At 37.9% G+C, this 14784-nt stretch overlaps 1 protein-coding gene across 1 annotated transcript; it reads right to left on the minus strand.

Annotated features, from left to right (window-relative positions):
- Positions 1–283: 283 nt before the first annotated feature.
- Positions 284–13688, minus strand: LOC116266098 (uncharacterized). Its single transcript, XM_031647191.2, has 23 exons — positions 13092–13688; positions 11532–11593; positions 11177–11314; positions 10805–11068; positions 10410–10496; positions 8712–8813; positions 8520–8585; positions 7313–7423; positions 7168–7229; positions 7001–7045; positions 6807–6880; positions 5958–6025; positions 5795–5863; positions 5609–5709; positions 5449–5530; positions 5273–5351; positions 5106–5193; positions 4879–5032; positions 4268–4456; positions 4111–4170; positions 3730–3971; positions 2542–2647; positions 284–602 (listed from the first exon to the last, which is right to left on the minus strand). The coding sequence occupies exons 1-23, from the start codon at positions 13627–13629 to the stop codon at positions 549–551; spliced, it is 2841 nt and encodes a 946-aa protein (XP_031503051.1). The 5' UTR covers positions 13630–13688; the 3' UTR covers positions 284–548.
- Between the last annotated feature and the right edge of the window lie 1096 nt (positions 13689–14784).

Below are 14784 nucleotides of genomic sequence, written 5' to 3' on the forward strand. Positions count from 1 at the left end.
AACCAAGACACTTAATTTTATCAAAATTGATTAATGTACAAGCCAAATTTCAGCTACGTTTTCATCTTTTCCTCTTTTAAACAACAATGAAATCCGAACCATGTCGTTAGGAGAGAAGCAGGGCCCTTCAAGTCTTCACCCACAACTTGAAGATCTTATGTCTAACCTTTTAACCATCAGCTAAATTCGCAAAAACTGATTTTGAAATGGATACATGGCAACAAAGGAAAATCTCAACCCTTCCAATCCACGCCCTCAAGTCAACAAGACAGACACATTGATGTGTCTCTTAGTACTAGTTAGATGTTTTTATTTTTTATTTTTTGGCAAAGTAACTGCCGACTTGTTCTTGTCAATAGACTCAATACTTATCGACAACCAAATTCCAAACTTTTCATATAGAGATGTGACTTTCTTGAGATTGGCCAGGACGAATTTTATATGGGAACCTAATTATTTGCAAGGAAAAGATGAAAGAGAGAAGGAATCAAGCAAACAGAATAATTTACATCATGACCGACAGCAGCATCTTAGTTGGTGATCACTGTTCATGAAAGCAGCTCGCATACGCGTACAGGTCTCTTGACAGCATTCGTGAAACCCTGCAAATGTTAGTCAAAAGTTAAAGACGGTACAGAGATGAAATTTGTTACCAAAGGTTTAAATAATTATGTTGGAAATTGGAAGTGAATCAAGCAACTCTCTTGAGGTTAGAGAGTTTCTCTGACCGAGTTTGGAAAGCTTTGAAAAATGGGTTCTCAAGAGACACAAGTCTGATCATAAAGACGAGATGGCGAAGGCTCTATAGGAAAGGCCAAGTTCTTTTGCCTTTTGAGCCCAACTCACAACAAGAAGATGAAAAGTTTGCGTGAATACTCTGTGCAGTTTGAGTGCAAACCAATTTAGCCAGACTTCAATCTATAAGTTCCATAAACAACTAAGTTTTAAATAATTAAACAAAAACATTCTTGGCATAAAACATAAAGGCATGCTTAACAAGTTTACATCCTATTAAACTTTGTTTAGAACATTAATTTTGAAACCAGCTAAGTTTCTTCATGTTTGCATGTTTTAAATGCAATCCTATTGAATTTTAGACCAGTTCAGGACAATAATTTTAGGATAAACTAGGTCATCTGACAATCATTCGGCTTTTCTCTAAAGGAAGTTGGAAAGAAAAGGCATTCCCTGTCTTACCACTGTAACGTCCAACTTATGAGATTTTCCAAATTATCATATGATAATATCCTTAATTTTTTTAGAACTTAGGGGAATCTTGCTAATAACAATTGTAAAATTTCCAAAGGCTGCATTTTCGATTTTCCTTTGCAAAGACTCAGTTGAAATCAGGACATCAGACTTGTAAAAATCTAGGGCAACATTCACTGGTCCATAATAAATTTGATAGTAACTTGAAGGAACTAAAGGTTATAGAGATGGATGCGAATCATAACTTATTCAGAAACAGGTGTGTTTCTTAGAGCAGATCCAGTTGGATCCAGCCTGAAGAGGCTTCGACTTTACTAGACCAATATGAATTGGACTCATGCTCAGATCACCAGTTGAGTAAGCTCTAACGACCTGAGTCCAAGATTTCGCTTGGGCATGCCATGAAAAAATGCACAGATGGCCTTCACATGAACATCTACACCACCAAATCAGTATTTCAATGCAGCCTAGCAGGTTGGCACTTTGGACATAATGCATTCCATCTGAATTGAAGGATTACCAAGTTTAATCCGAGCATATCTGGACTCAAATTTGGAACTTGAAACTTTTAAAACCATATTCATACCCAACTGGCATGAAATGTTGACTTTTATCATGCAATCAGACTCTGGTACGATCCTGACTGAGAAGTGAACTTAGATGCAATGCTACATACTAATTTCAGAACCAAACGATAATCATAATTAATTTAAAAACAGACCCATTGACATCTCACAGTCATTGGTTAGACAAGAAAAGGGCCTAATCCAGTAACAAACAGGTAGAATGGATAGCACCTATTACATGCAAAATGAAACTTGGTCCAGCCTGAGTAGAAACGAGAAAAAGGCAATAAATTTCAGAGTGCACTTGCCATTTACGAGGTAAGGTCCTAGTATTTGAGCGCAATCCTAGAACAGCAAGTAGGAAGGACAGCAGGAAACACAGCTGGTCGATGTGATAATTGAATATGACCAATTCATATCCTATGCGATTGTTCACAAATCCATATTTATTACCCATGCCCTAGCCCCAGTCCTAACTTGGCACGCAAAGACATAGCAAGACAAGTCAACGAGACAACCATGTCCTTGGATGCCCAATCCACTTCTCCATTGATGGACGTGCATAAGGCCCACTCTCAGTCCTCAAGATGTCTAGTAGGCATTGGCTATAACTTTAGCCAGTTATATTCATCATAACCTGATCTGCCCTTCAGCCAATACTGGAGGTGGAATATGGATTACAGATTTTCGGCAAGAAAATTAAATAAAGCTTCCCCAAAATAAGCTTAGGTATGAAACTAGAATTGGCATAAAAAGGAAGACAAACCTCATTAAATTTGAAAAGCAATGGGCGTGAATCTCTCTCTGAAGTGGCAGACTGCTGCGCAGAAGTATCGGCATCTGAAGATCCTCTACTACTAGATTTTCTGAATCTAGAATTTGGAAAGGAAAGCATGTAAAGATTAGTCAAAGAACTAAGTTTTGATCATTTAAAAAGATAAGATTGTGCAACTAGGTAAAGGAACACCAGCAGTTGCACCACCAACATAAATATAGCAAGCGACACAAGCTAAATTTGAAGCTAAATTAATTGCCACATTCTAGTGCAGCCCGTTAAATTTCTCAGACACCCTTATTACCCACTCAAAGTTACACGTTTTGTAGGACTTTCAGTGGAGCTCCCCATGAGATTGCTCCATATGACATTTCATGTAACAACCTGGCCCACTTCCCCGGGGCTCAGGCTTCTGGTTTGGTGGATCACAACCGTCCTCCTAATAGCTTCAGTTCTAACATGAAAAAGATTAAAAACAAGGACAACCAAATACTTAACTACATGGAGAAGATTTTCAACTATCTTCAGTATGAGACTAAACTTTGTCGTGGAGAAGTGTTATGATCCACCCACTTTAAGGCACATGCATTCACGTGTACGGGACTCCAGGGCCTGAATAATGTTGAAATTAGCTCTAATATCAATTGTAACAACTCGGCCGACTCTTCATGCCTGTAATAGACTATTCCTGTAATGAATATGTAGATGGACCGTACAACAAATAACATCGTTGGTTTTTAGCACACCAAGCTTAGGCCCCTGGTTTGGCAAATCCCAACTCACCTGCTAGCAGCTTCTATCCAACCCAAAAAACCTGAGAAGAAAGGTAACCAATCACTTAACCGATCTTTTTATAAGCCCTTCAAGATTTCCCACAACCTTTAAGATGGGACTGAACTTTCTCAGAATGGAGTGTTACATCTCATACCATTACCATAAGTATAATTCAACATGCACTAATTTTGAGCTTTTACCTACTATAAGTCAAATTTGCATGAAAGCAGGGACATGCTGGACTATCAAAAGTCAAGACAGTTTTAGCCATATGCCTTAGATTTACAAGTAGCAAGCAACAACTATTATAAGAAGATAATATCCCTTGGACACTATCTTCCAACAGTTATGCCAAGGAGATTGCCTTGATCTTCAAATCAGACAAACATGTGATCAGATGCTCACCTGTCAAAAAAATTGGAACTACTGCAAGACCGCTTTATATCATTTGACTTGAAAGAAGGGGCTGATGAGCTTTTATCAGACGCTGGAGGAGGATTTTGCAACTGCTTGCGATTAGATAAAACTTTTGCTGAGTTGCTTGCACAACCAGACATGGCATGAGATATTGCTTCAGGTTTGCCACCTTCAGCTTTGCTTTCTGTGGTTCTACCAACACTTTCACGCAAAATTTTTTCTTTCTCAACCTGCAAGAGAGTGATTAGGAGAAGCATAAGTTGCCACTTAACTGAAAACCAGCAAATAGATTCAAACAGTAAATGCATCAGGTACACAGCAATCAAAGTTTTTGCAAAGAGCAAAATTTTGTGACAACTGATAACCCACCTCATGAACCACAACTTGTCTCACCGCCAGAGGAAGCCCAGGGTAATGGCAGCAGGAGTCCTTTCAGAAAAAACGGAAATATAAAAAGTTAATTATCATAAATTTTTATGCATAAGTTTCTTTAATCAACCTAATCCTGCACAGAACTTCATCGGACCTTGTAGTTGATGAATTCAAGAAAAGGCGGATCCAATGTCAGGGATGAAGCTTTCATAATTACTTCATTTGCCAGGATATTTGTTGAAGTAGGTTCCTTATTCTTATAGTTAACAGAATAAGAAATCATGGTATCAACCAACTGTTTTAGATCCTCTTTTTCTCTCTCTGTTAACAAGTGCAAGGCAACCTGATACAAGAATCCAGTTACAGCATCAATAGATCCTGAATCCAAAAGCACCCGCATCCAGCAACAGATACCAAATCATGTCTCAAGAGAGTAATGGATAAAGTATATTACGAATGCCACCTAGAAGCTGAACTTAGAAAATGGTCTTCTTGCAATGAATAGCATTCAAGCACTTGCGAATCATGTTCACAAATGAAATAGATGTTTGAAGGAGTGACATCCAAATGTGCACATAGGAAAAAGAAAATCTAAATCAACAAGTCCCCCAGTTATTACAGTTGAACCTAATAATGCAATTCGAGAACAAAATGTAATCACCAGATCTTCATTCCCAAAAATAATTATTTGATTATGCCAACTAGCAATAAGCAGAATGGAGTTTTAAGTCTTAACAACATTAAGAGTAGGGTAATGAAGCGTACTGGTCTCAGAGTTGGTGGAGATAGAATGTGCAATAATGGAGAAATAAAATCTTCAATAAATGATTCAGCTGACAGATGTCTTGAAATAACTGGTAGAATTTTGTTATGCCAATTCTTGAACATTTCCCTCTTCTCCATCAACCCTGCTCGGTATCTGTACAACTTCATGAAATGATCATTGCCATAACATTGGCATATTGTTTCAACAAAGATATACAGGGGCTTACCTTTGGTAAGACTTCGGCCATTCAATGTTTGGTTGGTCAAGCTGCGAAACAAGGCTTCGAATAGCAATTATAACTGAAGGCTGATATGCTACAGAATTAAACAGTGGATGTAATCAGTCTCAGACATGTAGGTATGCCATTTATTCTCAAGGAAAATACTCAGATACCATATAGTGACATCTGTTGTGTTTGCATGATACGCCGAAATATTAGATCAGAGGATCCAAGAACATCGAAGCATTTGACCTTCATGAGAACCACGTAAGTAATTAATAGAAGGACGATAGGCACTTCTCAAAAAACAAAAGATGGTCATAACATCAAAAAGGACATTAAAGCTTACAGTCTTTTCCAAAGCTGGATCATGATAACGGAGCTGTAGGAAATTTTCATGAATACCATCCACAGTCACGTCATAATCACCGCTGTTAATGCATCATGAAAATGTCAAGCAAAACCATTAACCAAAGGAAGCAAGAATATGAATGGTTTGTCTGGCATACCCATTCGATATAAGATTATGCAATCGGTCAAAATCAGCAGGTTCTGGGTTGCAATTATTCAAGGCCACTCTTTTCCCTTTACTTTTTCGCCTTTGGAAAATCTGCATAGTGCACAAGAATAAGAGTAAGAAACTAACTCAAAGACTTCAAAAAGTGCAAAAAAAGAACACCGCAGTGTGATTCTACCTCCTTCCATGTTTCAAATATGCCCTTTGATATGTCCTTTCGACCAATAACTTGAGAACCAACATCCAACTAAACAAAAGTGGAAGACAGTGTTAAAAAGCTTTTCAGGCCACAAGTTCGCTTCAATTCAAAGTTGAAACTGATGAATTTTCTAATAGCTTACTATATTAAGTGTTTCCTTCTTCTTGCAGAGAAACTGAAGGGTGTTCAAACACGACCGAATGTCACATTCTAGAAACAGACCAAGGAAAAGGCAAAGGCTTAAGAGATCATCTAAAACATAACAATACAGATTATGTTGTTTCAGATGGACCAAATCAGGGATTTTTTTTTTTTTTAAAACAAAAGTGACAGATACAGGTATTATGAAAAACGAAAAAAAAAAAGCTTGGACAGGATCCACAAACTGGAGATTCGGAGACCTATTAGTAACAAATATAGGTACTAGAAGTGTAAAAAAAAACCTCCAGTACCATAAAAATATAAACAAAAGAAACTATCCTAAGCACAAAAGTCCTAAACAGCAAATTAAAGATTAACTCTCATTTCATGTGATAACAAATGTTTCTATAGAAGATTTAGTAGGCCTCCTTTTCAAGAAAAGGAAATTACAGAAACTTCCATAATTATTTAGCAGGTCACGGGAGCAGCTTTCAAGATAAATGACACTGAAATCCTACAAAATCAAATTTTCTTCAAAACATATAACATGGTAGTCTGTATCAGCCACTGACTGAGATAAGTAAAGTGAATTAAGGTGGCCTCTCCTTCCAATTACTTTCTGAATCAATTTTTAAACCATAAAAGTTGTTCTATGGTGCAATGGCATATCAATATTTTAGGCAACCACAAAGCCTCGCATTCTCTTTATATATCATCAACATCAATTTAGTATCAAAGATCAGATATCCTATGTATAGAATTTAATAAATAGTATCATTCTCACCTCAACCACAAAGTGCTATATATAACAGATAGCACAAAAAATAACAGCCTGAGATACCTGACTTACCAGTATATTCAGCAAGAACAGTGAGAGCTAAGCTGTTTGTTCTAAATCCTTCATTGTTGCAAATATACTTGAGCCTAATATGTTAACAAAAGAAAAATTCAGTTGTAATCCCGACATTTTTTTTTCTTAAGATTCAGTGCACGAGCATGCTTGTAAAGAACAAAAGATATGAACAAGAAAAGTAATACTTCCACCTGTTCACCACCCGAACGATAGTCGGTTGCACAAACGTATGAACCCTAATAGAAAGCAGAGAAAGGAAAAGAGCTCCGCTATTAAGCAAGCATAAGTATATAACAGAAGCTAATAACACAATTATATCCAAGACAGGATAATTATTGTTGCCAAATGGAATACTTACTTAGCCACTTGCCTCAGCGGCCTCAAAGCAGGGGCATAAAGATCATTGCAGATGCAAATCACCTTCATGTAGTCCAGTTTGTTAAATCAGGGTATAACATCAACCAAATAAACAAAATACAATTTTTTAGCTCAATATCTCTTACAGGTCTTAAAAGTCTTGTAGATTTAGTTTCTTTTTTTGCAGAAACCTTTTCAGCATTTGGTTCTCGAGTAACCTTTCCACTTCCAGCAATAGCCTTTTTTTCGGCAGCCAACTGTAAAATGAACAGGTCAAATGAAACAAACCATAGGATCCTCAGAATACTTGGCTTACATATGACTGTGCGTGCATGTCATTGTTCTTGTAAGGAGTATCCAACAGGTGCTTCTTTGAAACTTCCAAATACCAACAGAACCATCTGGAGAACATGCAAATACATGCATGAACTGTCCAGCATATGATTTTCAGTTGAAAACCCAACATTCCTATTTCCAGCTGTATGCAAAATACTATGCCCATAATTTATTTCATGAAACTGCATGCTTTACATTACTATAACTTGGTAGTCAAAGAAATGTATCGATACAGTCAAAGGTCAGGGAGCCAGCGATACACCTAAATGTCATCATGCAAATCTGGAAAACATTGTCACGAAAGAGAAAAGCCTTCTTTCATGAAGATGAGGTACACAGATCAGATAAGGGGACAAGATGAAGTTGATTAAGAAACATGAGGTAAGCCTCAGTCTGGGCTTTTCAACCTCTGGGTAATAACATAAGAAATTGGAACATCTGTGCACATTGCTATTTAAGCTGAAGCTCTAGTAAAGGTACTAGAAGCTCCCTTGAGAAATAAGAGCCTAGAAAGAAAACCTTAAATCATTATAATCTAAGGAAATGTTGAACAATACACTTAAATAAACAAATACATACGTGTTATCCACATGTCTACATGTCGGACTAGTATGTACATTGTACACATGTTTGCATATATAAAGGGAACTGAGAAAGCAGAAGGGGGCACACACAGCTGCTGCTTTTGCTAGTACTTATACCGCTTGTTTGTTATCATCACATGTGTATCTCTTAAACCCCGTTCCTCTATCTTTGTCTATGCCTTGTTTATGATGTCATCTATTACCTTTTTTCCTTCCTAAAACCTGCGATTTTGGTTTATTACACCAACTTACTTGCTCAAGTGATTAGCGAAAAGGTCAGCTTATCATTAAATGGTTAGATTTACTATATCAAGGGATGCATAAATGAAGAAAAGGCAGCAGAATAGCTGAACAACTATGTGATAACTTTCAAGGGCTAGAATAATTGATCATCTACAAGAATAACATTCCAGGGCTGAACATTCTTATTTACCAACTTCAGGATCACGTCAACAGCACCCTTTCCCTCTCCAAGTGCTCCATCAATTTCATCAATGACCTGAGAGAAATTTATTTCCATTTATGGACAAAATAATTCATGGTAAAGCAGCCAGAAACAGCAAAACTACAATATATAAAGCATTATTATAAAGACAAAACTAGCTTATTAGAAAAAGGAACAAACCAAACATTTTGGCTTAGCATCACCCGTAACAGAATTCATCTGCACCACATCAAGAATCTTCCCTTCAATAGTTGATGCCGATCTATCATCACTCGCATTTATCTGCATAAAAATCAATAATTAAACCATGAGACCACAAACAGGCTGATAAAGATTTGATCACAAATTTGATATCTCTGGCAGGGTAATAATATAATAGGTTAGTATCCTCTTCCATGACAGAATTCCAACTCAGGAAAAAATAAAAAGAAAGCAAACTACAGATTACTTTTCCATGGAATCACTTAAAGGCATAAGGTCATAGACATATCCTACTTCAATATGCCTAAGCAAGGAAAGATTTAAACAAATCATAGAGCAAGCTGGCTGCAATTATGACAAACTTACAAGAAATAAAGTGGGCATACAAGTCGACAACAAGACATGCCCACACATAGAAATGATTAGAAATAGCATACTTGTTCCTGGAAGTAACAAGTTTATACATAACCAAGCCATAGTCATAGAAAACACATATTTTTCGAAAAAAACACGTTAAAAACGTTAAAAATAAGTCATACAAAAAAAGGGCAAAAACACTTCTTTTTGAAAAAGACAATAGTAAAATGAAAAAACATGCTTTTTTGTGTTTTCTTCATTTTTCACGTTTTTGTCATGTCTTCCTGTGTTTTTTAACATTTTTTAATACCATATTTTTATTTTTGCGTTTTATTTTTTAGGATCTTTTTCTTTAATTGTTTACAATTTGCCAAGATTTCCCAGAGAAAAATAACTTTGGTGTCCTATACTCAAGAAAAATCTCACCGTTTGAACCCCAAAATGATATTTGTGACCTGAAAACTTTAAACCACTAGCTATTAGCTTATTCCTAGGTAAGGCCAAAACAGTCAAGCATGAAATATTGGATTTATTTCCAACTCTTGCACATTTGCACCTATAATGATAACTAGTACTGGAAAGCAGTATTCTTGGCAATTGGGTGCAAATGATTCATTTTGAAATCTGCAAATGTTGCATAAATCCATGAACAACAGCTTACATAGAAAAGTAGGCCTGTAGTTTATTCATGTTAGATGAAATTGAGTTCATGCTGGCCTTAGATCAAACACCAGACAGAAGCAAAGGTTAAACATTGGATCCAAAGTAATTATTACCAAAAACAAGCTAAATATGTGTCGTACACCTTTTTGCAGCTAGTCAATCTCAAAAAACTAACACAATATAGGGATTTTGATTCACCCAAGATGTTCACTTTCAATGAAGAAAAAAACATGTGGAGAGACAGGAAGGACAGCAGCCACACGACAATTCTGTTTATCCATCAGATATATTACTGTTTGCATTGACTAAGGCACTGAAATTCCCTTAAACAACATGAAGAAATTTCAAAGTGCTTTAATAAAAGGCACGACTAACATATATGAGTACAACCAGGTCTGGATCTTAACTTAAATTTGGATCAAACTCAACAGATAACTTCCTTTCAGGAACAGGGACTAGCCAGTCACAAAGCACAGTCATTACTAATCACTCCACAATGCAACATGCAAAGAAACCGAAACAATGCTTTCCAACAAACAGTATCACCCAATATCTCCTGTTAAATACAAAACACATTTCCTTGAGCAAGGAATTTGTCCTTTCTACTCTGGGAAGAAAGTTGAGGTCAGTGTACTTGAAAGAGTTATATGGTGTTACCTCTACAACACGATAACCACAATGTTTAGCAGCCACATGTGCAAGAGTAGTTTTGCCAAGACCTGGAGCACCACAAAGTAAAAGAACCTGAAATATATAAACATGAAACAAACATGAGAGAAAGCGAGAGAGAGAGAAAGAGAGAGAGAGAGAGTCAGTTCCACATGTATAACTGACTAAGACAAAGTCCTTAAGACAGCCATCAGGAATCTCAACTCATTCAACAAGCAAATGAATGTGCTGACGGTCAGCCACTTGTTTGCTCAAAACTTAATCAAATCAAACAACTGACAAGCAAAGCAAAAAAAATCTAGAAAGAAAATTTGGCACTTCTTCGCCATAAATATGAAGGTGATGCAAGTTGACACATCAAATACATAGTCCAAGTGTCCAACCTTTGCTTGTGGTGGGCCATCATTACCATCTTTTTTCTCCCTCTGGTTCCATTTCTGCCTGTCTGTACCATTTGATTCATTGAAGCCTTCAGCTGTACTAAAAGGAGCTCCTTTCCTACCATAGAAAGAGCTCCTGTTATGGAAAAACCTGTGAGAGATAGAGGCTGAAGAATGGCGCCTTAAATTAGTCAAAACATCGTCTTCTGTAGCCCTAATTTTTGATCCAAATACACAAGAGTCCCATTCCTTCAACCAACAAAGCACCTGCAGATTAATGACATGAGAATAGAAGCAGTCATAACAAGAAAGATAAAATTCAAACAATAACTAACAACTTGATTCATATTTGCAATGAAGTTTATGGAATGATACCTCTCGATTTGTCTTTTCATCACTTAGAAGTTCGGTGAAGGATCTGGGAGCATATTTGTCCACCCAAAGTTGTTCATTGTTTGTTACTTCTGAAAGATTGGCTGTGGCATCTATTGATCCAGCACTAGCATCGCAAACCTTCATCACAAATTGATCAATGGTAAGGAAGCATATCAAGTGATACAGTCAACAGGGCACCAGAAAAAAACTAGGAAAATGAAATACTTCAACTAAAGTTTTTCCCATTCCTAGAATTCAATTCCCTAACCAGGTAATGTGGCCATAATCTAACTGGCATACTTTGGATACTGAACTTTTGGATGCCTAAACATCTAAGTTACTGACAAACAAGTACCTTAAGAAAAGCCTCTTGTTCAACTCTTTCCAAAAGAATCCTTACAGGTTCCAAGAGCAGACCTGCAAACGTTATACACGAAATCAATGTAACAACGTAACAGTGTGCCACTTACTGGCTGTTTGACTTACAGAAAACATGCCTGCTGCGAGTTGCAAGTCAACATAAATGAAGGATGTGCAGAATGCATCCACGAGCATTTTCTCAGTATGCGAAGGAATGGATACTCCACAATGTGTGTGTAAATGTCTGTTGGTCGTTAATCAAATACAGCCCTATTGGGGATGCATTTCATTCCCCCCGAATGCCAAAGGTTGGACAGTCCATGTTGGGTGCAATGTCCGTTTATTGTCAACCAAATACAGCCTCTCTTGGGTCTGAATTTTCTTCCTGTTCCTGCCTCCCAAGAGCAGGACGTTTACTCGTTTAGGATACTTTCATCAGTTTCACCGGCACTAGAAGTGAGTTATTTAACTTCCCTGTGAAATATCAAGCAGCTAAACAATGGCAGTGAAACCAAGGTGCACTTTTCTTACTCATACAAACAGAGCACAGACCTTAGAAGTTGTTGAGAAGTTTTTAGAAATCAAAATAGCTAAGGAAAAGTCAGCAAGACAACTATCACCATTCTCCGAACTTAGACTGCACCATTAGACTATCAACCACGTAGCTAGTTCAGCCATAATAACTCAAACATCTTAATGCAGTGACGTGATTTGGCGTATACTGACTAACATCGGTTAAACAAACTTTAGCAGAAGTATGAACTAGATGCAATATGATTGCAGAACGCTAAGCACGTTTTGAATGCTTCGACTGCCTTTTTTTATCAGCAATCACGGAAAATGCTAATATTTAAACTTAAAACATGAAGTGACAACTGATAATGTTGGTACTTATAGAAAATAGTTGAAATGCGCTGACATTGTTTTTAAGTTGAAATAAGATAGGCAATCGTAACATACTTCTTCGAATATTTTATAACTGTCATATTCGAGAGCGCCTCGTTTTTTATGGAAGCGGAACTACCACATGTAAAACTAGGACTACCATGACCTCGATTTGTGCTCCCCATGAGCAGGATACTAACTTTGGGATGGGAGCATCTAATTACTGACTCCATCTTAGTGATCAGTGAGAAGCTTTCGTGCATTTGGAACATTCGGTGCTGCAAAAGAGAGTTGCCACGTACGAAGATTGTTTTCAGGTGTGCATTCCGAAGTTAGGAGGATACCACTCCTAGATATGCATCAACCAAATACAAATGGGTTTTAGATGCGATAAGCCGCTTGCGTCTTTTATTGTAAGGTAGAAAAGTGTGGCGCTCAATAACACAACCTCATTTGCAAATATGATTTTTATTTGATCAGTCTGGCAATGATATTGATGTTAACTGATCGCTAATGCTCTAGGACGAGCAAAGCGAACAGAAGAAAGCCCAAAGTCGATAAAAGATGTCTGAAGCACGTAGACAATAACCCGTCAGCAGAACGAAAAAGCTCGTAAAGGAATTATGCAGAAAATAACGATAATTCAAAAGCCAATGACCGGAGCACGCACATTTCTCTGGTCTCCCGCCGGATCGCAATGAGAAGCAATCGTTCTTCTCGCTCGCGCACAGCCGCGCATAAACCCTAGTCCCATCGGGCCCCGTCACCGGCATAAAACCCCCTTCAATGTCCGAAGCAAATCGGCAAGGCATATTTTCCTCGTCTTCTAGAGAGCTCCGACCGGAGACACCGGTACCAGAATCCATCTCCATAGCATCATGAACTGCAATATCTTTGGCCAACCGATCGCCACCACGGGACACCTCCCTGGGCGAATAACGAAGCCAATCTTCATCCTCCGGCTGATCCTCGGCAGGAATTGGCGATCTGATCCGCTTTTCAGATACGAATCCGTCATTAAAATTGTTGGGATCCGATTGCGGCCGTTTCTTATGTGCCTGAAATATGGGTGTTGCAGCGGCCGGTAGTGGCGGCTCAAAATCATCGAGATCGTTGTCTGCGGGCTCCTCTTCTGCCGCCATTGCTTCGTCGAGGATAGAATTCTCGAGCCATTCGAGCTCGTCGGAAGGGGGGAAATCGATCTCCATCTCCACCGGGGCCTCTCGAGGGATGATGAAAAGGCGGGAAAGACAATGGCAGCGAAGATTTTATAGAATCAGGATGCGCGGGAAAGCAGTCTAATAGCCGAGTTGCGGCAACAAAAGAACGCCCTTTAGGACGGAAAATATCAAGAATGACCACATTGTGGGAACCGTTCCGGCGATATAAATGTATCGGTTTAATCGCGTTACGAACTGGAATTCGAACCCATTTAGGCGTGTTGGATTGCTTGCCTTGTGTACATGCTAGATTCGATGCATCCAAATACGGACCCGATTTTTGAAACAGTTTAACCAGATCTGGTAAAGATAGTTGGATCTGTTCATCGGATTTAAAACTTGGGTATGATTTCTTTTCAGGATGAATCCGATATTTGAGTGGGGGATGCGATAAAGAGCCCACCTTATTACATACAAATGAGGGGTTTTAAGCTAGGATTTAATGAGGTTTTGGGGGAAAAAATATGAATCCAAATCTAAATCCAAATCATATTACATAATAAAATTGGTTGAAACTGATAAATGTTGGACCCATCCCAATCTGAACCATTTACACATATGTATGTTTTTTTTTTTCGTCCTACCCAAAAATTAAAGTAATGTATGTTTTCACTTAGTATAGTTCATAAATTAAGGCATTTTTCACGTTGAAGGGTGGCATGGTGAAATATTGGTCTATTTAGGGGTCTTTAGTATAAAGACAAGTTTTTAGTTTGATTCTTGTGAGGATTATGTTTTTGTGTCTTAAGATGGTAAGACGCGACATACAAGTTGAATGGTACATCGTTGTCACTATGTTTATGTGTTTTAAGATGGTAGGGCGCGACATGCAAGTTGAAGGGTGCATAGTTGCTATCGCTGACATTAACACAACTCATGATCCCGAAAGCAGAGAAAAACAGGGGGGCCTTTGGGTCATTTTCAGACAGTAGAATTAATACTTATCCCTCAACTTCAACTATTGCGCCCACTAGGTGACAACCAGCCAAGAAGCTCTACCTCGGCTCCTTAAAGCTCAGCTCGAACAAGTTTGAGCAATCTTTTTTGCTAAATGAGTCGAGCTCGAGTTGATTGTTCCACTTGTATTTATTATCGAATCAAGTTTTCATTTCTTTCAAATAAACTCTGTAACTCAACTTGGCT

The sequence above is a fragment of the Nymphaea colorata genome, chromosome 12 (assembly GCF_008831285.2).
Source record: "Nymphaea colorata isolate Beijing-Zhang1983 chromosome 12, ASM883128v2, whole genome shotgun sequence".
Classification (NCBI taxonomy): domain Eukaryota; kingdom Viridiplantae; phylum Streptophyta; class Magnoliopsida; order Nymphaeales; family Nymphaeaceae; genus Nymphaea; species Nymphaea colorata.